At 41.0% G+C, this 26,088-nt stretch overlaps 1 protein-coding gene across 1 annotated transcript in view; it reads left to right on the top strand.

Moving 5' to 3' along the window:
• The window catches only part of LOC142741243 (acidic mammalian chitinase-like), a 159,045-nt gene extending 134,168 nt beyond the window's left edge, over positions 1-24,877 (top strand). Inside the window, exons 3-12 of the mRNA XM_075850645.1 lie at positions 18,174-18,203; positions 18,397-18,598; positions 19,522-19,578; positions 19,665-19,830; positions 19,970-20,094; positions 20,793-20,916; positions 21,143-21,328; positions 22,521-22,640; positions 22,730-22,871; positions 24,566-24,877. Of these exons, the coding sequence (XP_075706760.1) occupies positions 18,522-18,598; positions 19,522-19,578; positions 19,665-19,830; positions 19,970-20,094; positions 20,793-20,916; positions 21,143-21,328; positions 22,521-22,640; positions 22,730-22,871; positions 24,566-24,837 (1,269 nt within the window). The 5' untranslated portion in view covers positions 18,174-18,203; positions 18,397-18,521 and the 3' untranslated portion in view covers positions 24,838-24,877. The remainder of the gene's footprint in view (positions 1-18,173; positions 18,204-18,396; positions 18,599-19,521; positions 19,579-19,664; positions 19,831-19,969; positions 20,095-20,792; positions 20,917-21,142; positions 21,329-22,520; positions 22,641-22,729; positions 22,872-24,565) is intronic.
• The last annotated feature ends 1,211 nt before the right edge of the window (positions 24,878-26,088 follow it).

Here is a 26,088-nt window from a genome sequence, read left to right as displayed (position 1 = left end):
AAAGGAGATACACATCCAAACCAACTTGATACTTGACTAGCCAAATATAAGCAGGGAGAACATCACATAAACCTTATCATATACAAGTCCCAGAAGCAGAGCAGGTGAGTGGCTAGAAGTACATTCACAATTAGGCCCACAGCATGCAACTATTATAATTCAGATAGAAAAACACTTTAATATACTCATAGAAAATACATTTAAAAAACATGTTACTCAGGTTATACAGGGATGATGGGGGTTATATACATGGATGATGGATGCTTCAGCTATCATCCCCGTATATAACCCCATCATCCCTGTATATATCAACCATCATCCCTGTATATAACAGCCATCATTTCTGTATATAACCTCCATCATCCCTGTATATACCAGACAGGCTGGTTTATACAGGTATGATGGGGGTTATATACAGTGATGATGGGGCTTATATACAGTTATATACAGGGATGATGGCAGGTATAAACAGGTATGATAGGGGGTTGTGATACAGGGTCCAGCAGACAGTAATCTTATACAGTATAAGATTACTGTCTGCTGGGGCCCTGTATCTAAGTCTAACACACGGTAGGCTTAAAAGGGGTTTTCCAGTCCCTAAAGATTGATGGACTGTCCTCAGTATAGGCCATCAATAGCTGATGGGTCGAGGCCCGACTCTCGGCACCCCCGCCAATCAGTAGTTTTGAAGGGGGTGCAGAGCTCATACGAGCGCTGCTTCCCCTTCATTTCCATTACTTGCTCACACTGTGAATCGCTGACACGTCCGTGTCGGCAATTCAGTGTGAGAAAGTGCCCGGAATGAAGGGGAAGTAGCGCTCATACAAGCTCTGTACACCCTTCAAACCAACTGATTGGCAGGAGTCCCAGGAGTCGGACCCCGACCCATCATCTCCAGATAGTAATATTATCACACATACAGTAATATTAACCTTACCCTCCTCTTCGGCCGCAGCGGAGGTCCTGACTCTATCCAGGGTTGGGATGTTGTGCGCGGCGCATAATACCCCCTTTTATTGTGTCGAGCACTGAGGGATCATTATTACCATCTGGGGCACTGTGGATTACGAGTTTGTTTAGAGGATGGGGTATAGGTGGGGAGGATGCTGGAAAAGCGAGAAACAAACATGTCTGTGTGTCAAATTCTGCAGAGACGAGTCGTGGCTGGAATAAGTCATCACAGTGGTATGATATAATAACTGTATATGTATTATGTATTATATTTTTGTTGTGTGAGAGGGGGCACATATGCTTTGGGGTTTGCAACACTCCTGGACGCGCTAGCAATGCAGTTCTCTGCATACCGCCTTCTGAATTGACTTCATTATTGATACCGTAAGTGTGTGTTCACATCTGCATCAGGGTTCCCTTGATGACTTCCATCAGACCTTTCCCAGCCTAATAATACTAGCCTGCAGCAGCCCCAATACCTGACCATCACTTCAGATGGTTAGGTACTTGATTGTACCCGGCTCTTCCCGGCACCCCTGGTGGTGGTGGGTACCGGGTTAATAATGGGGCGTTAGTGGCAGCCTTTTCACTGGTTAACACTAAGCCACGCTTTAGTAATGGACGCTAAGGCAGTAGTAATGCAGTTAAAAAAAACACCAATACAGAAAAAATATTTTATTGAAATAAAACCTTGCCATACAACCCTCGTTAACTATTTTATTGAAAATAAAAGTGCCGTTATCAAAGTAATCCTCAAATCCGATTTAGTCCAACGACCAAACCTGTAAAAAAAACACAAAAACCATTAGTAACGCTAATAACTAATAAAAGACAAAACATTATTATACTTACCTTCCTGGGTCTGTGACAGTAAACTAAGCAGTGACAACTGTAAGCTGTCATTGGTTAGTTTTCATTACATGATTCAAGGTTACCTCAGTTCATTGACCTACTTTTAAAAGTAAGACAAAATATTGAGGCAACCGGCAGATCACCTGATCAATAATAGGGAAAATGGGCCCCAGTGTTCATGTGGGGAGCAGGGGAGTTAAAGAGGCTCTGTCACCAGATTTTGCAACCCCTATCTGCTATTGCAGCAGATAGGCGCTGCAATGTAGATTACAGTAACGTTTTTATTTTTAAAAAACGAGCATTTTTGGCCAAGTTATGACCATTTTTGTAATTATGCAAATGAGGCTTGCAAAAGTCCAAGTGGGTGTGTTTAAAAGTACAAGTCCAAGTGGGTGTGTATTATGTGCGTACATCGGGGCGTTTTTAATACTTTCACTAGCTGGGCGCTCTGATGAGAAGTAACATCCTCTTCTCTTCAGAACGCCCAGCTTGTGACAGTGCAGATCTGTGACGTCACTCACAGGTCCTGCATCGTGACGGCCACATCGGCACCAGAGGCTACAGTTGATTCTGCAGCAGCATCAGCGTTTGCAGGTAAGTCGATCTTACCTGCAAACGCTGATGCTGCTGCAGAATCAACTGTAGCCTCTGCTGCCGATGTGGCCGTCACGATGCAGGACCTGTGAGTGACGTCACAGATCTGCACTGTCACAAGCTGGGCGTTCTGAAGAGAAGAGGATGTTACTTCTCATCAGAGCGCCCAGCTAGTGAAAGTATTAAAAACGCCCCGATGTACGCACATAATACACACCCACTTGGACTTGTACTTTTAAACACACCCACTTGGACTTTTGCAAGCCTCATTTGCATAATTACAAAAATGGTCATAACTTGGCCAAAAATGCTCGTTTTTTAAAAATAAAAACGTTACTGTAATCTACATTGCAGCGCCTATCTGCTGCAATAGCAGATAGGGGTTGCAAAATCTGGTGACAGAGCCTCTTTAATGTTAACGGTGTAGCACTGAGTATTTATTTTAGGGTAAGTTCTCACGTAGCGTAAACACTGCAGATTTTTCGCAAGTGATTTCATTGCAGAAAATTCGCAGTGTAGGAGCAAAGTGGAAGGGATTTGAACAAATCTTATCCACGCACTTCATAAAAAACAAACAAAACGTACATAAATTTAACTGTGGTGCGTTTTTTTAATCTGCAGAATGTCAATTTATGCTGCAGGACCGCTGGTTTTCTGTTGCAGGTTTTCTCCTTTGCATTAGTTGGGGAGGTAAAATCCACAACTAATATAGCGATTTTTGCGCCGGAAAAGCTGCGTTATTGGGGGCGTCAGCAATAAAAGTGCCTAGGGCAGCACCAACTCCAAATACTTCCCGGAGCGTAAGGCGCAGACGTGATCAGAAAAACTATCCAAGTTCAGTACACAGATAAGCAGCAGCAGTTTTTAGACTTTTATAGTAAGCCATAAGGGTGAGACCATTCAAGAAATAAAGGCAAGGAATCCAGAGAGGCAGGAATCAAAAGAACTTGGACAACAGATTCAGCAGTGAAGCTGTCCAACATGCTCAATGAGAAGCGCCACTGACTAGCACACAGGAGTATTTGGGTAAAAATCCTGACAGGTACCTTATGGGAAAAAAAGAGTTGGAAACCGTAGAAAACCAATGTGGATAAATAAAAATGAAAAGAGGACAATAAGTTCAGAAAATAAAGCATTAAAAGAGTATCTGTCAGATTTTTATGGTGTTCTGTCTGATTTTAGCAGTCTGTCACCAAGTTGGTATTTTGAAGCATTTTTATTTAATTCTGTGTGTAGTAACTAGCTCAGTGATAGAAAACAGATGGTGTTAATTAACGGTACATACTCAGATTAGGTCACCATTTCTTGTGGACCCTATCCTTTTTAATATATTTTTAATGACGTTGTAGAAGGATTGCACAGTAAAATAAAAAAAATTGCAGATGATAGTAAACTGTGTAAAGTTATTAATGGGGACCGTAATATGTTACAAATGGATATGGATAAGTTGGAGGCCTAGGCAGAGAAGTGACAAATGAGTTTTAACACTGAGAAATGTGAGGTTATGCACTTGGGGGAAAAAAAATGTCATCATTTTTATACTAAATGGGTAAACACTGGGAAAAACTGACATGGAAAAGGACTTTCAGGTAGGAATTTTATTAATTATTAAATGTAAGGAAGCTGCTGCCAAGCCAAATAAGATCATGGGGTGTATCAAAAGAGACATAGGTACAGATGACAAGAACACAGTTCTACCACTTTATAAATCACTAGTCAGACTGTGCATGGAATATGGTGTTTAGTTTTGGACACCTGTGCACAAGAAAGACAAAGTAGAGCTTGAGCGTGTTTAAAAGCTGGCAACTAGTAGTGTAGCTAGCGGCAGGCCAGGGGAGACTTATGGGATTTGTGAACTAGTAACTATTTTGGGTGGTATAACCATCTGTTTTACAAGCAGATGCATTTAAATTCAGAAAAATTCAATTTTTTTCTACATTTTCTCTAAATTTTGCAATTTTTCACAAATAAACACTGAATATATTGACCAAATTTTACCACTAACATAAAGCCCAATGTCTCACGAGAAAACAATCTCAGAATCGCTTTGACAGGTTTAAGCATTCCGACGTTATTACCACATAAAGTGAAATATGTCCGATTTGAAAAATGGGCTCTGAGCCTTAACTCCCAAACTAGGCTGCGTCCTTAAGGGGTTAATTTCCGTCAGGTTTTTCGCTATGGGTTTAAGGGCTTTTGACAGGATCCGCATAATAAAGGAGCGCGACAATGGCAAGTCTCTGTCCTCCTTAGCTGTTTCATCCTCGCTCTGTTGATCAGAATCGAAGTCTCCCCAGGAAGGTATTTCGTATGTTGGAGAGGATGTTTTAACTTGAGAATGTTTTCTTACTTGGTTTTAAGACATTTGTCCATGTCAGCTTGGGTTGTTTGGGTAGGAGGACGCGATCCCGAGCCCGCCGCTTTAGGGCTTATTTTTACCATGATATAGAACGTCAGGTTCACACAGAAAGTTCCCTATAGAGTTGCCTCATCAGGTTAAAAAATTCTTACATATTGTTCAGGATAGTTGTTTGGTTGTGGTAAAATATACAGAGTCAATTATGCGTAAGGTAGCTCCAGTTATAGCTGTGGACCTGAAAAAATTAGGGCTATGCCCTGTTGATGAGGATGAGAGTTGTGGACACACTTGTCACTTGTATAATTGAGGAAACAGGAAATTTGTTGATGTCCCTTTAAATTCGGAAATGTCCCTTTAAATTTGCGTGGGCAGCAAAGGGACTTTTCAGGCCGGACTGAGGCCCAGAAAATCTGCTGTCTCTGCAGAGAGTTGTGGCGATATAGTGACTGCACAAGAGGGTGCCAAAGTGAGGAGCTGAGGTGGGAGCAGCTCCATTTACATGTGACGTTACAGGGTCACCAGGGAGACAACGGCGGTCGGTGTGTTGGCGACCATATAACACCGATCCCGATGAAGAGCTGTGTCCCACCCACCACACCACCCAAGGAAGGGTGTGCTGGGAGAGGGAGGGTGGTGCGCGGCCGCCGCGCCGGCTGTAATCGAGGCCGCAGCTTCCATTGTGATGCTCGACTGCAATTTTTTCTGAGGCCAAATAAAGCCGGAGAGGGCTCTAATGGTGCAGGGCGGTTCAGGGAGTGATATGCTCCTACCGGTAGGTCGCTACAATCAATTGGCGGGTCGGATGCCCCCGGCTTCCATCGATGGAGTCAGGAGCTCTGTGATGGTGCGTCCGCTCCGGTCCGCTGCTAGCCACGCACCCAGTAATGGATGTTGTCAATCAGCGAGTGGCCATTACTGAGGTGGTAGTAATAAAGTTTAGAAAAATACATAGGAAAAATATTTTTTGAAATAAAAATCCCACACACAACCCTCGTTATGCATTTAATTGAGAATAAAAAAAAACCTGTCATCGAAGTAGTCCTCGAATCTGACGTAGTCCAACAACCAATTCTGTAAAAAAACACAAACACAGAAAAATAATTAGTAACACATAAAAAAGCAAAACAATTATTATTCTTACCTTGCCTGGGTCCAACGCTGGAGCCGCAATGTCAACGAGCTGAGTACTATATCTAATCCTATCATGTGTGATACTCTTCTGCTGAGCCACTGCATCTAATCCTATAATGTGTGATACTGTCTGCTGGGCCTTATATCTAATCCGATCATGTGTGATATTGTCTGCTGGGCCTTATATCTAATACTATCATGGGTGATACTGTCTGCTGAGCCACTGTATCTAATCCTATCATGTGTGATACTGTCTGCTAAACCACTGTATCTAATCCTATCATGTGTGATACTGTCTGCTGAGCCACTGTATCAAATCCTATCCATAGCTATAGGGTCGTAGGGCTATAGATATGCTGTCTAATATATATACACACATATACATACACGCACACACATATATTTTTTTGGGGGGTATATGTATTGGGGCTATTTCCCCTGATGTTTTAGGACCTTATTGTTGCCCCTGGCTGCTAGTTCTGCATTGTTGGGTCACTTAGGCGACCCAATGATGCAGCTGAAAGCTGCGGGCCGTTGGCCATGAGAAGTTTGGGGAGGGGGGGTCCCAAGAAGAATCATTGCATCGGGCCCATGAGCCCTTAGCTAAGCCCCTGTTTGGAAGCCAAAACCAGGAGTGGATGCAAAACACGGAAGAGGTGTAAATCTTTCCATTATACATTTTCTCTGAGTAGATTCCACTCCTGGCTGTGGCTTACAAATACAAGCACAATGGGGAACTGGCCTTAGACTGTAATAAAAGCGGTAATAATTTACTTGCTTACTGCTTTACCTGATGGCTGCAAGATATATTAGCACTATATAAATAATGGTTATTATTAGGCTATTCTGTCACCATAAAATATAATCACTATCTCTTGGCATTGATCTACAGCAGGGGTCTCAAACTCGGCCGGGTAAGTGGGCCGCATATAGAAAAAATGGGAAGTTGACGGGCCGCATTACTTTCAAATTTGATACAATACAAAATTATTGTTAATCAATTAGTTATTTGAACTACTATAACACTATATTACTAGAATAATAATACTACATTACTATAATAATAGCGCTAGGTTTAAAATTTGAGATATTTCTCCACGTGCTTATTTCAACCATCCAGCTTTCCAGTTTAAGTGTCGCTAAATGCAGTCCGGCGGCTCAGTTAGCACACATGTCAAGATTGGGCAGCCCCTTTTTAGATAGTGCCGCAGTGCCCTCTGTGGATGCTGCCGCAGTGCCCTCTGTGGATGCTGCCGCAGTGCCCTCTGTGGATGCTGCCGCAGTGCCCTCTGTGGATTATGCAACACACCCCTAGATAAGTCCACAGTGCCCTCTGTAGATAAGGCCTCAGTGCCCTCTGTAGATAAGGCCACAGTGCCCTCTGTAGATAAGGCCACAGTGCCCTCTGTAGATAAGGCCACAGTGCCCTCTGTAGATAAGGCCACAGTGCCCTCTGTAGATAAGGCCACAGTGCCCTCTGTAGATAATGCAACACACCCCTAGGTAATGCCAGTGTCCTCTTCAGATACTGCCACACACCCACTTGTATATAATGCCACAGTGCCCTCTGTAGAGGCTGCCACAGTGCCCTCCGTAGAGGCTGCCACAGTGCCCTCTGTAGAGGCTGCCACAGTGCCCTCTGTAGAGGCTGCCACAGTGCCCTCTGTAGAGGCTGCCCCAGTGCCCTCTGTTTAGGCTGCCCCAGTGCCCTCTGTAGAGTCTGCCCCAGTGCCCTCTGTAGAGGCTGCCCCAGTGATGTCAGGGGCTTGCCCAGAGCTGGAGTCCCGGAGCAGAGCCGCTTCTGGCACTCTGCCTGGGATTCCAGCTCTGCTCCTGACATCACTGTCCATATATGGACAGAGATGTCAGGGGCAACCCCAGAGCATAGCCCCAGGCATAGCGCTAGTAGGCTCTTCCTGGGACTCCAGCTGTGCTCCTGACATCACTGTGACTCCTGATCTGGGGAAGCCCCTGACATCATTGTCGATGTATGGACAGCGATGTCAGAGGCTTCCCCAGAGTCCCGGAGCAGAGCCGATAATAGCGCTCTGCCCGGGACTCCGCTCTGGGGAAGACCCTGACACACTGTCCATATATGGGCAGCGATGTCAGGGAATTCCACAGAGTCCCGAAGCAGAGCCTGTACTAGTGCTCTGCCCTGGGACTCCGGCTCTGCGGAAGCCCCAGACATCGCTGTTCATATGTGGACAGCGATGTCAGGGAATTCCACAGAGTCCCGGAGCAGAGCCGACACCAGCGCTCTGCTCGGAACTCCGGCTCTGGGGAAGCCCCAGACATCGCTGTTCATATGTGGACAGCGATGTCAGGGAATTCCACAGAGTTCCGGAGCAGAGCCGACACCAGCGCTCTGCTCGGGACTCCGGCTCTGGGGAAGCCCCAGACATCGTTGTTCATATGTGGACAGCGATGTCAGGGAATTCCACAGAGTCCAGGAGCAGAGCCGACACCAGCGCTCTGCTCCGCTCTGGGCAAGACCCTGACACACTGTCCATTTATGGGCAGCGATGTCAGGGAATTCCACAGAGTCCCGGAGCAGAGCCTGTACTAGCGCTCTTCCCGGGACTCCGGCTCTGGGGAAGCCCCAGACATCGCTGTTCATATGTGGACAGCGATGTCAGGGAATTCCACAGAGTCCCGGAGCAGAGCCGACACCAGCGCTCTGCTCGGGACTCTGGCTCTGGGGAAGCCCCAGACATCGCTGTTCATATGTGGACAGCGATGTCAGGGAATTCCACAGAGTCCAGGAGCAGAGCCGACACCAGCGCTCTGCTCCGCTCTGGGCAAGACCCTGATACACTGTCCATATATGGGCAGCGATGTCAGGGAATTCCACAGAGTCCCAGAGCAGAGCCTGTACTAGCGCTCTGCCCAGGACCCGGCTCTGGGGAAGCCCCAGACATCGCTGTTCATATGTGGACAGCGATGTCAGGGAATTCCTGAGTCTCGGAGCAGAGCCGATACTAGCGGCTCTGTGTCCCGCGGGCCGCAGGTGACAGCCTTGAGACCCTTGATCTACAGGTTATTTTGTCTTTGTTACTTTTATCTTTGTTCCATACAGAGGTCTTAGGATCCTTTTACACCTGCCAAGTTTGGCCATAACAACGGGCGCCGATCAACGAGACATCTTGTTGATTGCCGCTCGTATGCTCCTTTCACAAGGAGCTATGATCAGTAATGTATGGGGATGAGCGATCATTACTATGATCGCTCGCCCCCATGCATTTCCATCATGTCGGCAGCACGTCTCCCCATTTACACAGGGAAATGTGCTGCCGACACCAATCATATTTTCTGCTGCATAAACGATACCATCAGCCGATAAACAATCGTTGCCCGATCATTGGCCCATGTTAAAGGGTCTTCAGTCTGCTAAAACTAGGGTATCAGTTCTGGATTTTATGTGTACAATAAAGCAGATGATTACCTTCCTTGTCTGGTGGTACACTATTGGGCTAACATGCTAGACATCAAAGTCTCAAAATAAACGGAAAATTATGGAGTTATAAAAGGAATCCAGAATAACATATAATCAGTATTTTTTTTATCTAAATCTACCTAGCAGGTTCTCTCGTAAATGGATATTCAGGATTCTTACTAAATAATATAATTTATACAATTTCAAAAAATTTGATAAAACATGAAACACTTAGGTCATTTTACAATGCTGAATTAAAAAACGCCTCGTAAAAATATGCTTCACAAAAAATAAAGGATATGTCACTGAACAAAATATACTTCAAACTATACTTCAAATATACTTAAAAAATGCTTGCAAAAAATCCCTGTATTCAGAGACCGTATTTTTTTTCAGTCTGAACATATGACGCGTGAACATGGCCTAAAAGTAAAAAATAACATATTAAATAAAAGATATTTAAGTATCATTTTTTTTTTGTACATCAGATAATGAAAAGGTCAACACAATAACATGAATGGTTCTTATCTGTTTGTTAACTTTTGTGTATTTACTGAATTAGATTGTACAGAAAAAATTTATTCTGAAAATGTAATGAAAATAAATATGCGGCAGATAACATAATTCACAAAGAACAAATTTGACCATTAAATAAAAAGTAAAATCACTTGTCTAGGGGAGCTTATATTTGCCCCACTCCAATTAGTAAAGTCAAAGCCAAGCACCGCCTAATCTAAATAAACGCATTTTATTTTTAAATACATTTACATAATTGATGATTTATTGAATCAGTGATTATAGCATAGATCCACATTGCTTGCATATAGAACTATAATCAACCCCTGAATCTGAGAACCACTGCAGATGTTCCTTTCCTGCAGAACTGCCCCTTGACAAATTATTTTTTACGGCGCTGCATCAGAATAAATTAAATCTCCCTGCTCTCAGCTACCGGAGTTATCTAAGGCGGGGGGGGGGGGGGGGAGTGTAGGAGCTTACTGTATACAGATGTAAAAAGAACCTGCTAGATCTCCTGACATATCTGTTTTAGTAATTACTTTTTTGTTCCCCTTGAAGTAACAATTTTGGAGGAATAAGGCCTTTCAGTATTTCAACTCTTAATTTGGTTAACAGCATGTTAAAACTTATTCAAAAGATGTTTAGGCATTTCAGGCAAAAGCCTTAAAGGGGCAGTGTCATGATTTTTTTTTTAATTCATTTATGTGTTTTTATTTAATAAAATATTATAATGAGTTTATTTATTTTTTCACACCCAATGTTTTTTTTATTAACACTTTCTTACTGTACTGGGGGCTGCCATGTTTTATTTCATCTGTGTATGTGTCTCTTAACGACACATACACAGATGGAATACGACAGCACAGTGCATAGGACACAATGAACGTCTCCCGTTCATTGCATCTGCCATCTGGCTCTGTACTGCGCAAGCGCAGTTCAGAGCAACCCAGCATAGAAGCTGGTTTGTAGGGGGAAAGCCGGCACCATTATGAAGACCGGCCGAACTGCAGGTAAAGTGTGTGTGTCTCTGTCTGTCCCTCTCTCTCTCACAGCCACCCCTATCGCGGCCCCCCTGCGACCCTCCCCTCGTGACCCCTCCCCCATTGTAGCCTCCCCCTTGTAGCCTCCCCCCCCCCTCTCGCGACCCCCCCCACAACCTGCTGTAACTGTGTGTGTGTGTGTGTGTGTGTGAACGCGTAGCAGAGCTGTGTGTGTGCGCGCAGTAGAGCTGTGTGCGCGGGCCCAGCAGAGCTGTGTGTGCGGGCGCAGCAGTGCTGTGTGTGTGCACGGGTAGCAGAGCTCTGTGTGTGCATACACAGCAGAGCTGTGTGTGTGTGTGCGTGCGTGCACGCAGCAGAGCTGTGCGTGCAGTGTGCGCAGCAGAGCTGTGTGTGTGTAGTGTACGCAGCAGAGCTGTGTGTAGTAATCGCAGCACAGCTGTGTGTGTGTGTAGTGTGCGCAGCGGAGCTGTGTGTGTAGTGTGCGCAGCAGAGCTGTGTCCTATTTTTGTGCAGCGGAGTATGCACGGGCACCGCTGAGGCTTCATAGCCGCCAATCAGCTGTTTTGAAGAATCAGCGGTGAGCACACCCCCCACACACACACACAAATCTCCCCAAACATGCAACTGCGCCACACACAATACCCCCACTGCTCTTTTTTACACAACACGTTTTTTAAAAACGCTTGCGTAAAACACTAACGGCTCGCTTTCCCATTGATGTAAATGGGAAGCTTAATCAAGCTGTTGACGCTTTTTTTTTCCGCGTGTTTTTTATGCATTTTGTGTGCATTTTTTTACGCATAATTAGGATTCCCATTGACTTTTGGAGCATTTGACACATTTTACGAGCAAAGGAATTGACTCGACACTTCTTTATTTACACAAAGCGTTTTTTGATGCGGTTTTTGGCACGTAAAATGCGCAAAAAAAAAAGGGTCAAATACACGCCGTGTGAACCTGTCAACTGAAAAGTCATTCACTTCACTTTCATCCTTCTTAGGGTTCACACACAAAATCAAAAACGTCTGAAAATACAGAGCTGTTTTCAAGGGAAAACTGCTCCTGATTTTCATACGTTTTTTAGCAACTCCGTATTTCCCATGGAAATCAATGGGCAGATGTTTAGAGGCGTTCTGCTTCCGATTTTTACGGCCCGAAAAACTTCCGAAAATAAGCCGTGTGAACATACCCTTAGGGTATGTGCACACATAGTGTTTTTAGCCATATTTCGGGCCGTAAACTTTCCGATAAACGGCTGAAAAATCGGAAGCAGAACGCCTACAAACATCTGCCCATTGATTTCAATGGGAAATACGGCGTTCTGTTCAGCCGGAGCGTCTTTTTAAACCTCATTTTCAAAAAACGGCACGTAAAAAGACGCCTGCGAAAAAGAAGAGCATGTCACTTCTTGGGACGTTTTTGGAGCCGTTTTTCATTGACAGCTCCAAAAATGGCCGTAAAAAAACACTGTGAAAAACGTGAGTTTGATTAAAAAAACGGCTGAAAACAGCTCTATATTTTCAGACTTTTTTTAGTAAGCGTGTGAACATACCCTTAGCCTTTTGGTGTGTCCTATAGCTTCTGCCAGGTGCCATTTGTACAATCATTTCCAAAATGGCAGCCGGACAATGCTTAGCAATTTTAAGAAAACTTTTCGAGGCATGTAGCCAAAAATAGGTAGGGGTGAGATTCCCTCCCACATTTATGGCAGCTGGGAGTGAGGTTGCTTTGCCTTATCACCTTGCTGTAATTCAGGGAAGTGCTCCCTCTGGTGGCCAACATAGGAAAACATGTCAAATTATTATTCAATTTTTTATATTTTCCACAATGTGTAAGAAAAAAAAAATACAACAAAAAAACGTAAAAAATATAATAGAGATAAGTAACTTACTTAAAAAAAAAAAAGTTTCATTCGCGACACATTAAAGCCCCATGCACACGACCGTAAAAACTCCCATAATTACGGGCCCATAGACTTCTATTGGCCACGGGTACCTCCCCGTATGCTTACAGGGAGGTGCCCGTGCCGTTGAAAAAGATAGAACATGTCCTATTTCAGGCCATAATTACGGCACGGGCAGCCAATAGAAGTCTATGGGGCTCCCGTAATTACGGGTGACTACGTGTGTGCACCCGTAATTACGGGAGCGTTGGTAGGCGACGTCAGTAAATAGTCACTGTCCAGGGTGCTGAAAGAGTTAAGCGATCGGCAGTAACTGTTTCAGCACCCGGGACAGTGGCTACCGATCACAATATAGATAAAGCTGTAAAAAGAAAAAAAGCCGTTCATACTTACCCAGAACTCCCTGCTTCTTCCTCCAGTCCGGCCTCCTGGGATGACGTTACAGCCCATGTGACCGCTGCAGCCAATCACAGGCCAATCACTGGCTGCAGCGGTCACATGGACTGCCGCGTCATCCAGGGAGGTCGGACTGGATGTCAAGAGAGGGAAGCATCACCAAGACAACGGCCGGGTAAGTATGAATTTCTTTTACTTTTATTACGGAAAGGGCTGTCCCTTCTCTCTATCCTGCACTGATAGAGAGAAGGGCTGCCAATAAATGCAGTGCAATTTTGCAGCCAAAATCGTGCCCGTCAATACGGGTGGAATACGTGTGACCAAGGACCCGTATTTACGCCAGTATTTACGGGTGGACAAAAATACGGTCGTGTGCATGAGGCCTAAGGCTTTGGTTTCGCTGTTTGGATCTGGTTTGACCCTTACTGCACCATGCATCAGGAGTGTCAATATCCGGATTGGATGTGGTGAGCTGACTGTGTTCTTTTTACATAAGGAAATAAAAGTTCTGATCCCTATAAATAAAGATATATTATAAATACAGAAATTTGGACGTAAAAACATTCCCTTTAAAGGGTGACCAAACTTTCCAAAAACGTCTGACATGTTATAGTAGTGACATGTCAGAAGTTTTGTTCCGTGGGAGTCTGATCACTGAGACCCCACCGATCGCTTAAACAAAGCAGCAGAAGCGCTCGAGTGAGCGCTGAGCTGCTTAGTTCGGATTGGCTTTTCTCAGAATGAGTAATTAGCTGAGTAATCAGCTGAGTAATTAGTGTACAGGCTTATAGACTTTCTGTTGAGTGTCTACACTAATTGCTCACCCGAGCGCTTCTGCCACTGCATTTTAGCGATCAGTGGGGGTCTCAGTGCTTGGACAATCAGAATATGACTTGTCAGAATGTTTTTGAAAGCTTAGTTAACCTAAGTTAAGTATTTTCAAGTTTAACATGGGAATCAAAAAGGATAAAACATAGATTGTATAACTATACTTTTAAAAAATAAAAAACATTTAATTTCTAGTTTACCGTGACTTTTTGTAAATAGGAGTATGGAAAAAGAATATTTCCCTCAAAATGTGAAAAAAAGGAAAGACACTTACATAAAAAAAGAAAAATTACCCAAAACCTAACTTTGAATGTCGACTATCAGTGGAAAGACTGTGATTAGCAAAGCAAAGTATGTCATCCTTTTTTTTTTTTTTTTTTTTAATAAAGCTTTCACTTTTAAGAAATGCGCTTGAATGTCTGTTTACTTTCCATTAAAGCATATCTTTTTGGCATGTCGCAAATTTACTTCAAATAGTTTTAATCAAAGGTGATTAAATAGCAGCGAAGGTCATAGAATATTATCACACTGTTCTCTCCTGGAGAAAGGGTTATCTAAACTAAGAATTTTAAAGAAAGACATTCATTGGTTGGAAACATTCACAGTTTACAAAGACACGCATTTTAGCCTCCCCTTTGGCTTCAATATTTGGCTGCAAAGGTCACTCTCCAAAAATAATATATCATAATGCTGATAAAATGTTTTTAAATGATTACTTTTTAATCAAGACACCAACAAGTAAGACAAGAAATCTGTATCTTTACATAGTAATTGATTGTAAAATTTACATTGTCAAAGTGATAAGGAGAGTGGAATTTAGAGAGAAGTATAAATAGTGTTACATCTCTACCAGGAGTCAGTACAGAGGCAATATGGCAAAGCTTATCCTCCTCACCGGTAAGGAAATAATAGCAGTTACAAAACATATGGTTATTGTATATGTTATAATATTTTTAGGAATTCATTTTGTTGTGAATTTGTATTTCGTAGCTTTTAGGACATTGCAGCATGGTCAAGTTTAAACAAAAATGAATTTTCTTGTATTTCACTAACTGAAAAATATATACTGACATTTTCCAGCATAACAGCCACAGATATGAAGAGCATTCTAACACAGCAAATTGTAATATAGTAATGAGTGGAAGATACCTCTAGATATATCCAACTAAAATGGAAAAAAAAAAAATTCAATTATGTGTGGCTGCATGAGTGTGCTTAAAAAATTTAAATACTGTATTATTCACTATATCTATTCAGAAATTGTATGGATTCCCAATACTACATTGCTTTAGACCCCACTGTGTACTCACAACATGTGTAACATATGTACAAATTATTCAAGATGGTTATGTTGCCATCATATTAGGATCTTTTATAAAGACTGGCATACAGCTCAGTGGTTACAGTGGTCACAAATTTCCTGCATTTATGATTCCTTTAGCTATTCCTATAAATAGTCCGTCCCAAATGAGAAGGGAACAGCCTTTTTAGCCTTGAAAAAAGACGACTAAGGGGGGACATGATTAACTTATATAAATATATGAATAGCACATACAAAAAATATGGTGAAATCCTGTTCCATGTAAAACCCCCTCAAAAAACAAGGGGGCACTCCCTCCGTCTGGAAAAAAAAAGGTTCAACCTGCAGAGGCGACAAGGCTTCTTTACTGTGAGAACTGTGAATCTATGGAATAGCCTACCGCAGGAGCTGGTCACAGCAGGGACAGTAGATAGCTTTAAAAAAGAGTTAGATAATTTCCTAGAACAAAAAAATATTAGCTCCTATGTGTAGAAATTTTTTACTTCCCCTTTCCCATCCCTTGGTTGAACTTGATGAACATGTGTCTTTTTTCAACTGTACAAACTATGTAACTATATGGCTCCCAAATAGACATGATATAAACCAAAATCGAACAAAAGGAGCATATAGACTAGAATATATATATTGTATCAAAAAGATGTTTATTTATGAATTTAAGCAACAACAAAGATAAAAACACAAATATATAATGTATAACAAAAATAAAAAAATGATATCAAACACCAAATATGCAACACCACATGGAGTGAGATATGATATTATTTTGCTACATTAGGTAAAAGCAGCATGGCAAGGAATATACGTTGCAGATATAGGTCTATAAATAAAGGTCAGTACATATCACAACAGAGGTGTATTGAATCATCACCTTGAAAAACCTCTGACATCAAATATGCATGCATATAGTACTGAAACCTTGCCAGGAAAAGAAAATATTAAACTCTTACTCACATGAAATAAGGTGCAGTGCAGTAACTGGCGTGTATGCCGCCTCGACGAGCGTTTCTAGTTAGTTCTCCTCAGGAGGCGTCTGGTTTCAGTACTATATGCATGCATATTTGATGTCAGAGGTTTTTCAAGGTGATGATTCAATACACCTCTGTTGTGATATGTACTGACCTTTATTTATAGACCTATATCCACAACGTATATTCCTTGCCATGCTGCTTTTACCTAATGTAGCAAAATAATATCATACCTCACTCCATGGAAACCAATGTGGCGTTGTATATTTGGTGTTTGATATCATTTTTTTATTTTTTGTAATACATTATATATTTGAGTTTTTATCTTTGTTGTTGCTTAAATTAATAAATAAACATCTTTTTGATACAATATATATATTCTAGTCTATATGCTCCTTTTGTTCGATTTTGGTTTATATTTATGAGTCCTGCAGTGAGCATTAGATCAGATTGCTCCCTTTATTTGTGAGAGCAATTCAATGAGAATTTTATATACAGGAATTTCAAAAATGAGGTATGCAGGACTTCTCCATAATACAGTCCAGACAATGGAGCTGCAGTATACTAAACCAGAAATCTATTGACTTACGGTTCCAATCTTCTCTGACTATACTCATATACTTTCTTTTTCCTTCACCATGGAGATTTCTCACACCTACCACTCATTTGTAAATTTTCTTGCAGATCTCTTTGCCATTTATCGTACTGCATCATATCTACCCCCTCTTTAGCATATAATTACACTATATGTGTATCTACCCCATATTTCAGCACATAGTCAGCCAACTTTTACAGCACATCTATCTCCCCTCTAGTTTCAAATTGACTCACTGTCGTCCTGATTTACCCCCAGTGGTTAGAGTGGTCATGCTGCAAAACTAAAACTACAATTTGCTGGTAAGAGGCATAAAGGAATTCTGTCACCAGGTTCCCCACTCCTCCCCAAGCCTTTTGCACCGCTAGACAGGTCTAGAGTAATGCAGTGGCCACATAACTTTATTACAAATGTTTTCAGAAGTTTAAAAAATATATATTTATTCCTCCGGTTCTAATTAGGGACAATGTTTCTGCCGAGCCGGGAAGTGTCCTGCACTTTCATCCCTATCGCCTCCCCTCCCCCCTCCCCTCTGGGCTTGACTGATATCTCTGCTCGTCTGCTACGTAATACGCCACTCCAGCTAAGAAGACGACCTAGCAGAAGAAGCAAAAATATGAATGTACTTATTTCCTACTTTTCAGAATTTACTTCAGGGAGAAAGTGTTTACAGCTGCACCAGATTTGTCACATATAAGGCCCAATCCAAATTGGTACCATGGTAATAGGAAAAAGTGAATTTTGAATGGAGACACATTTTAAGTATTATGAACAGATGTCAAAAATAGTACATTTTACAAGGCAGTTACACAATGCTGAATATGGATAGGCCAAGCAATCCAAGTGTACAATCGGAAACAGATGTGATGACAATGGTATTGACAATGAGCGAAAAATGTGCCATCATATTGTTCCGACTTTAAGAAAGTGCAGAGAAAAAAGGATAGAAATTATACCTGTAAAAATATATTTTACATATTAGGATGCTTATACGGATCCATCCTGTTGCCACTGACTTTCATTGTTTTTTTTAAAAAAAAAACATGTCTGGTTGCTGTTTCCTGATGGAAAAGCATAGCGCTGCACTTTTCTGTCCCATCAAAAACGGAAATCAAAATGTATAGTATTTTTTTTAAATGGTAACAAGATCCAACTGTATAGACATTCTATGCATCCCTTTTTTGCACTACATTTTCTAGAAAAAAAAAAACAATATACTATCTATTGAAAAAAATGTGATGTTAAAAGAGCCTTACTTTAACATACATGTACATAGTTACAGACTTACATGTACTAAAATCACTTATATTTATGTCTTTTAGGGCTGGCATTGTTGCTGAACGCTCAGCTAGGTAAGTTGTAAAATGTGTCAAATGTGTAAAATGTGTCAGCCAATGGAGACGTTTAATCTACACATAAAAGAATGATCTGCTAAAAGTGATGGAAGAAAATATCTTAGATTTTATATAAAAATGTAAATATAAATATAGAATATTTTCATCCACAACGTAATTGCTTGCATGTGCTTTTCCTTACACCAAATAGGCTCTGCCTACGAGCTGTCATGCTATTTCACCAACTGGGCCCAGTACAGACCTGGACTGGGGAAGTTCAAGCCTGACAATATTGACCCATGCCTGTGTACTCATCTGATTTATGCCTTTGCTGGCATGTCTAACAACCAAATTGCCACAATTGAATGGAATGACGTCACCCTGTACAGCTCTTTCCAAAACTTAAAAAATCAGTAAGTAGTTATGCAATAGAGTAACATCTGATAATATTGCTCTACTAGCATGAACATCCTTTATTACAGTTATTTTTGGAATTCCTGTTGAATTTTGTTCCTCGCAATCAGCAATCCCTCTGTAAATGTTCTGACTTTTCTGATCAAATTATAAAAGAAAAAAAATCACATTTCTAAAAAAAAATATCTATCTAACTTTGTATTGATATTCCCTTTAAAGTTTATATTAGGTTTCTGTTGTGTCCAAAACACATTTTTGTTTAATTACTTTTGCAAAATAAACATTATGTTGTATGAGGTTGAATGAAAACTAAACTCATGAACTGAAAGTTTCACACACAATTTTCATAAAAATAATTTTACAATATAAAAATGTAATATAATAATAATAATAAGTATTTATTGCCAATTCAATTATACTAATCATAATAATACTTTCCTTTCCAACACAAACAGAAACACTGCATCGTTGTTACTAGACAATAGTCAAACGTGTTTATGAAAAAATGTCCCAAGTGCCAGAATGGACAGCAGCAGCACCGTTGGCACTTCGTGTGTCGCTACATGGTGCCTCCGTAGGGGCTTTATTACAGAGATTTATTTCTGTAAAAGCAATGCTTCTAGGGTAGAAGTCCTCCACAACACGAAATTCAATGAAACATACAGTATCAACATCTTGTATCTATCGGAATCAAACCTCTGTAAGCCACTGTATGAAATCGAAGCCATATTGAAGTACAGTAAGGCCGCATAAATATAGTACGTCCCTATAGATTTCTAATGGTGCTGTATTATGGCTCCAGAGAGCCTGGAGGACCAAAATTGCCACACATATTTGTATATGCTCTTCATACTAGAAAATAAGACATTAAATTCAATTCTCTGTTTGGATCACTAGAAGTAATTATATTTCTTAATTTCAGGAATGGTAACCTGAAGACTCTGTTAGCCATAGGAGGTTGGAACTTTGGAACTGCACCGTAAGTAACAAATATTCCCAATGACCAGCGGCAGATCAAAATATCTATCAGAACTTAAACAAGTCTTCATCCTAATGTGTTTCCAGCTTCAACACCATGGTCTCTACTGCTCAGAACCGCCAAACCTTCATCACATCCGTGATCAAATTCCTGCGCCAGTATGGTTTTGATGGGCTGGATATTGACTGGGAATACCCTGGCTCCAGAGGCAGCACTGCTCAGGATAAAACACTCTTTACCACTTTGGTTCAGGTAATATTTTGCTCATATGGCCCTCTGCTATACTCAGATCCATTAATATCCAAACTTCAACAGCAGATATATATAATGGACTTTTTTCAACTTTTAATAGATTTATTCTCATATTTTATTTATAATGTTATTTTTACAGGAACTGAGGGCAGCCTTTGAGACAGAAGCTTCACAAACCAACAGAGCCAGACTCATGGTTACTGCTGCTGTGGCTGGTGGAATCTCCAACATTCAATCCGGCTACCAGATACCTCAACTGGCTCAGTAAGTAGAAATAATAGTGTAAGTGAAATGTAATCATTGGTACTACATTTTTGCAAGATTCATTGTACATATTTTGGACTAAAAAAGGCTGCAATGGCATTTACATTCTTTTGCCCTTTCCTCTGTAACAGAATTGAAACCGTTGTTTTGTTAGTAGCAGTACATGTCAGCAATGATGCAGGTTGTAGTCTGCCAAGAACTTCTCAGAGACTTTTTAAAGACTTGTGAAAGAGGAGCTAGACCTGAAGTAATTTATTAAATAATTGCATAAATAATGATTCCCTAGTGTAGCATCAGTATTGGAATAGTTCCATTTAGCAACAAAAGCAACCTAATTCAAACCTGCGACCCTGCAAGTAATGTTGAAATGTATGTTCATGAACAGACTACAGGTTGCCTTTAAACAGCAGCCTGCAGTTTGCTGACATATCTGCAGGCCACGCACAGGAAGTGTATTATTTGCAATGAAAACACGAGTCATGGTTACAGTATATTTAATATCTCAATTAAAAGGTAAGATTTTCAGTTAATTTTGTTTGTCACACAGCAGATTACTACTTTCAGCAACAAAAAAATATTTTTCCTAAGAATTTTGTTAAGTTTGTCATAAACAGTTTTAGGGGTAAAAGAAGCAAGCTATGTTGCGGCACTCTTGTAACAATTATTGCAATGTTTTAAAAAGGTTTACTACATTTTAGGGCTTTGGATTACTTTCATGTTATGACATACGATCTGCATGGATCATGGGAAGGATATACAGGAGAGAACAGCCCACTATATTCTAACCCTTCTGCCACTGGTGGTAACTCTTACTTGAATGTGGTTAGTATCTATAAAATTATATGCCAGGTTGTAGTTCTGTGTCTAAGGATTGTGTGAGTGTATGTGAACATTTGCATAATTGTGATTAATGGGTGAATTGAAAAATCCATGCAATAATTTAACATTTATGTTAGTCATGATTTGCAAAAAAATATATATTGCCATCCTCTTAGAACTATAGAATGTATAAAAACGACACCATTTTATACAATCCACTACACTTTAGGATTACGTCATGAACTACTGGTTGAACAATGGTGCCCCAGCTTCTAAACTCATTGTTGGCTTCCCAACCTATGGACACACTTTCATCCTGAGTAATCCATCTAACACTGCCATTGGTGCCCCTACTTCTGGAGCTGGACCTGCTGGACCTTACACCAGGCAATCTGGATTCTGGGCCTACTATGAAGTAAGACTTTCTTAAACTAAATATTAAAGAAGCACTCCAAGAAATTTTTATTTGCACATATAATGCTAATTCACCAGCAATATTCTAGAAGTGTCATTTATTTATTCCTGGCTCAGTAACATCTATACATTTTGAGCCCTTTCATTATGGGCAGCTGTGTCATGTGATCTCAATCTGACCACCAGAATAGACCATGATCTTATGTGTAGACAGGAGGTCATTTCTCCTTTGTAGATGACTTCCTGTGATCTACAGGATTACATCAAATCCTTCCTGGCAGCTCTGAGACCCCTCCCCTCCCAGCTCCCCCTCCATTTTCCTCTGTATGTCCCCATGCATATAGTGCTGATGAAAAGATTATTCCTACCCTATCTAACGGAGCAGGAGTGCAGTGATATAATAGGTGAGTCCATACAATGACTAGCTGCAGAGTTAGTGCAGTGATATAATAGGTGAGTCCATACAATGACTAGCTGCAGAGTTATAAATCTCCCCTGACTCACACTGACTGTCTATATTGTATATATTGAGATGCTGCTCACTGCTGCTTGTAAGTGGAGTTGCACACGACCGAGCATTTTTCACGGCATCCAAGTGGCACCCAATCGTTTTCACAAGCCCATTCACTTAAGCGGTAGAATCGGGTCCGTGAAAACTGACCGTACTCTCCGATCTGGACAAGTAATATCTTTCCATGGATCATGGACGGGATATGGCTAGCACACAACGATTGACATGGAGAAACCTATGACAAGCAGGGGGCAGAAGAGACAAGCTGAGCTGCATAGGATACACTAAGGCTGCAGGGTGAGGACAGCAGTTCTATGTCACTGATCTATCAATTAAAACAGATGTACACAAGGCATACACAGAAGCCTCTACAATTTTCTATAATAGCATCCTATGCTGCACTGTATAGACAAACCAAAAAAATTGCTGGAGTGCTTCTTTAAAACCTTTGAAATATAAGTAATACTTAATAATGTTAAGACAGTGAAGATGGTATTAGGCAAGTAAGAGTTCACGCAAGCAGTATTCCAAGAAAATAACAGCTATGCAAAAAGTAAGGTGTTGCACCATGAAAAGAACCCCAACATTTGAATTGTCTACATGAGACAATAAAGAGAAAAGATTTAATACATCCTACTAAACCAAATTTCATACAATTCCAATTTCTTATTCATTTCTGCAGATTTGTACTTTCCTGAAGAACGGAGCTACTAATCAGTGGTCTTCTGCTGAAGATGTCCCCTATGCCTACCAGGGTACTGAGTGGTTGGGATATGACAATCAGAAGAGTTTCCAGTTAAAGGTAATTTTTTGTAAAAAAATAAATAAACCAGGAGGCATAAAATAAAATAAACTTATGTTAACGTGGATTTTCAAATTTCTAATTTATAGGCTGAATGGCTGATGCAGAACAACTTTGCAGGTGCTATGGTCTGGGCAATTGATTTGGATGATTTCACTGGTACTTTCTGTAACCAGGGTAAATACCCTCTGATCTCCACACTGAAGAGCACTCTAGGCATTCAAGCTTCCGGTAAGTATTCTGTTTATATATAGACATCCCTTATATTCTTCCAGAAAAGCATCGTCATGAAATCAGTAGTACATATTAATAAAGTACATATTGAGAAAAACAATAACCAGGGTAACTGTATTGCCCATTCCCCTACAGTCCAAAGTGTACTGACCCTGCCTCAGATGCCTCAGGAGTCAGCTGAATAACAGTTCACACATTGCATTAAGGGTCAGCTCACACGTTGCGTAAATACTGTGGATTTTCCGCAACGGAATTCATTGCAGAAAATCCGCAGCAAATACAGTATCAGCAAAGTGGATGAGATAAAACAAATCTCACACTGCGTAAATACTGAGCGGAAAAAATGCTCAGAAACTGACCCGTGGTGCGGAATTCTATTCCGCAGCATGTCTATGGTATTTGCATAAACGCTGCTTATTTGTTGCAGGTTTTAACCACTGAATTCAATGGGAAGGTAAAACCTGCAACAAATAGCAATTGTTGCGTTTTTTTGCGTCGGGTTCACAGTGATTCTGTCTCAAAAAAACGCAGCTCAGAAAAAAAACTAATCTTATACTTACCAGGAGTCTGTGTTTCTTCCTCCAGGGCGGCCTCCAGGGATGATGTTTCATTTCATGTGACCGCTGCAGCCAATCACAGAGGCCAGCCTGGATGACGGCAGAGGGCCGGCTGACTGGGGTGACGCTTCATTCCTGTGATTGGCTGCAGCGGTCTCCTGGGATGAAATGTCATTCCAATCGAAAAACTGCACCACAATTTGGTGCGGTTTTTCACCCGGAATTCCCTGCGCCACACAGGGCGGCTACGCTGCGTGCTTTTACACAGCGTATCCGCCCTGTGTGAACTCAGCCTAACAGCCGGGATCGGAGATAGCTGCAACGACCGTGGCATCTAAGTCGTTAGACAGAGGGTGGCCCCCTGTCACCCCAGCAGGGTGCCGATGGTTGTCATGACCCCATGTCTGTAATCTTGGTCCTCCTATTAAGCTCAGACAGGCAGAGACAAGACTCAAAAGGAGGACGCTAAAGGCACAATACACTGCAATACGTAAATATTGCTTGCCATTGTACCAGCAATCTAATGATCGCATGTTCAAGTCCCATAGTGGGACTTAAGAAAAAGTGTAAAAATTTGTTTTTAGGAATATCAGGAAAACATATTGAAAGTAAAAAAAGAACCCTTTTCTTATTTTTTACTAAAGTAATCTAAAAAATAAAAAATAAACATAATTGGTATAATCTCATCAGTAAAAGTCCAAAATCTTCTCATATATGGCGTTATTCAACCAACATTGTGAGCACCGTAAAAAAAATAAAAAATCAGAATTGCTGTTTTTGTTCTCCATGCCTACCAAAATAAAGAGGAATAAAATGTGATTAAAAAGTTGTATGTACCCCAAAATGGTACCAATAAAAATTACAGCTCGCCTATGCCACATTCAACAAGCTAGCATCCAATTGATTTTTACTATACTGGAGCACCGCTCATACAGTGCACTAGTATTAATACATTTCCACCTTTTTCTAAAAACCAGAGCTCTTACTCCTATAAAGATGTTACAAAATTATTCAGGACATTCTAAGTTTTGCTATGGGCCCTATGATTTCATGATTTCTTAACAAATAAAAATAATGTTGTTTTGATTTACATTATTCAATTGTTTTTTATTAATTATTCTATTTTTCTTGTAGGATGCACACCCCCTGCAAGTCCTGTCGCTCCAATCACAGCTGCCCCCCAAACTGTGCCCAGTGGAAGTGGATCTGGTAGCAGTGGTTCCAGCAGTGGCTCAGGCAGTAGCTCAGGAGGTAGCGGATTCTGCGCTGGCAAGGCCAGTGGGCTCTACCCTGTGGCTGGCAACAAGAATGCTTTCTGGCATTGCTTGAATGGCATCACCTACCAACAGCATTGCCAGGCTAGCCTTGTTTATGACCCTAGTTGTGAGTGTTGCAACTGGGCATAATCTTTGAAGAATTAGTATATACTTCAAAGGCTAAACAGAGAATGTCAAACTGAATTGTTACAAGTACTACAAAAATAAACAAGTCTTCAGCATATTCAATGTCACTGTTTTATTGCAAAGATGTGTTATATTAATCAATGATTATGTGTTTTGATTCAAAACTAGTAGTGTGCCATACAAGTTTCATGGAACCACCAAAATCCTGGCAAACTATACACACACAACCTACTGGCTAGTAGCAAGTCAACCATGTATGAGTAGTAGCGCAAAGATAATTCCAGCATCCAGACACAGTAATGTAAAATCACTTGGCTTTATTTAAACTTCCATTTAAAATCCAAAACTGGAACAAGACAATCACCACTTACGCGTTTCAGGCACTGCGGGTCGTAGTTATAACATGTGCATGTATATATACAAATTGCATAAAAATCCTGTCACAGGAAATCCCATAGAAGTGTTAAGAATCATGTGACTGGAGGATACAAGTACATTTAGAAGTAACCAAAAGATAAGTTAGAGATTGTAATTTGTAGCACTACATATAATCTCCTAATAATACAGCATATTTAACTTCTTTAAATAGTACATATAATTTCTCAGACTATAATATTAGTTTGTGTATGAGGTTCACCAGTATTGAATATAAATATCTAAAACGCCTCACAATTTAAGAGTTTGCAATGCTAATCTCTGCCCAGTAGTGGGTGATTTATCTTTTCAATGTCCTGTATTTTAAACAGGCTCTGTCACCACATTATAAGTGGCCTATCTTGTACATAATGTGATAGACGCTGTAATGTAGATAACAGCAGTGTTGTTTTTTTTTGTTTTTTTTTTGACGGAGTTACGACCTATTTTAGCTTTATGCTAATGACTTTCTTAATAACCAACTGGGCGTGTTTTACTTTTTGACCAAGTGGGCATTGTGGAGAGGTGTATGACGCTGACCAATCAGCATCATACACTTCTCTCCATTCATTTATTCTGCACATAGCGATCTTACTAGATCACTATGTGCAGCCACATACTCACACACTAACGTTACTGAAGAGTCCTGAGAGTTAATAGACATCATTTCCAGCTGGGACGTGATGTCTATTCACAATCCCGTCACTTTGGTAACGTTTGTGTGTGAGTTACAGCAACGCAAGCATAATCTCGCGAAATTACGCTGTTACAGTGATATTATACTTGCCTTGCTGTAACTCACACATAAACGTTACCGTAGTGTCGGGATTGTGAATAGAC

Source organism: Rhinoderma darwinii, chromosome 2 (genome assembly GCF_050947455.1).
Source record: "Rhinoderma darwinii isolate aRhiDar2 chromosome 2, aRhiDar2.hap1, whole genome shotgun sequence".
Classification (NCBI taxonomy): domain Eukaryota; kingdom Metazoa; phylum Chordata; class Amphibia; order Anura; family Rhinodermatidae; genus Rhinoderma; species Rhinoderma darwinii.
Note: the sequence above shows the minus strand (reverse complement) of the source record. Positions and strands in the feature narration are given on the sequence as shown.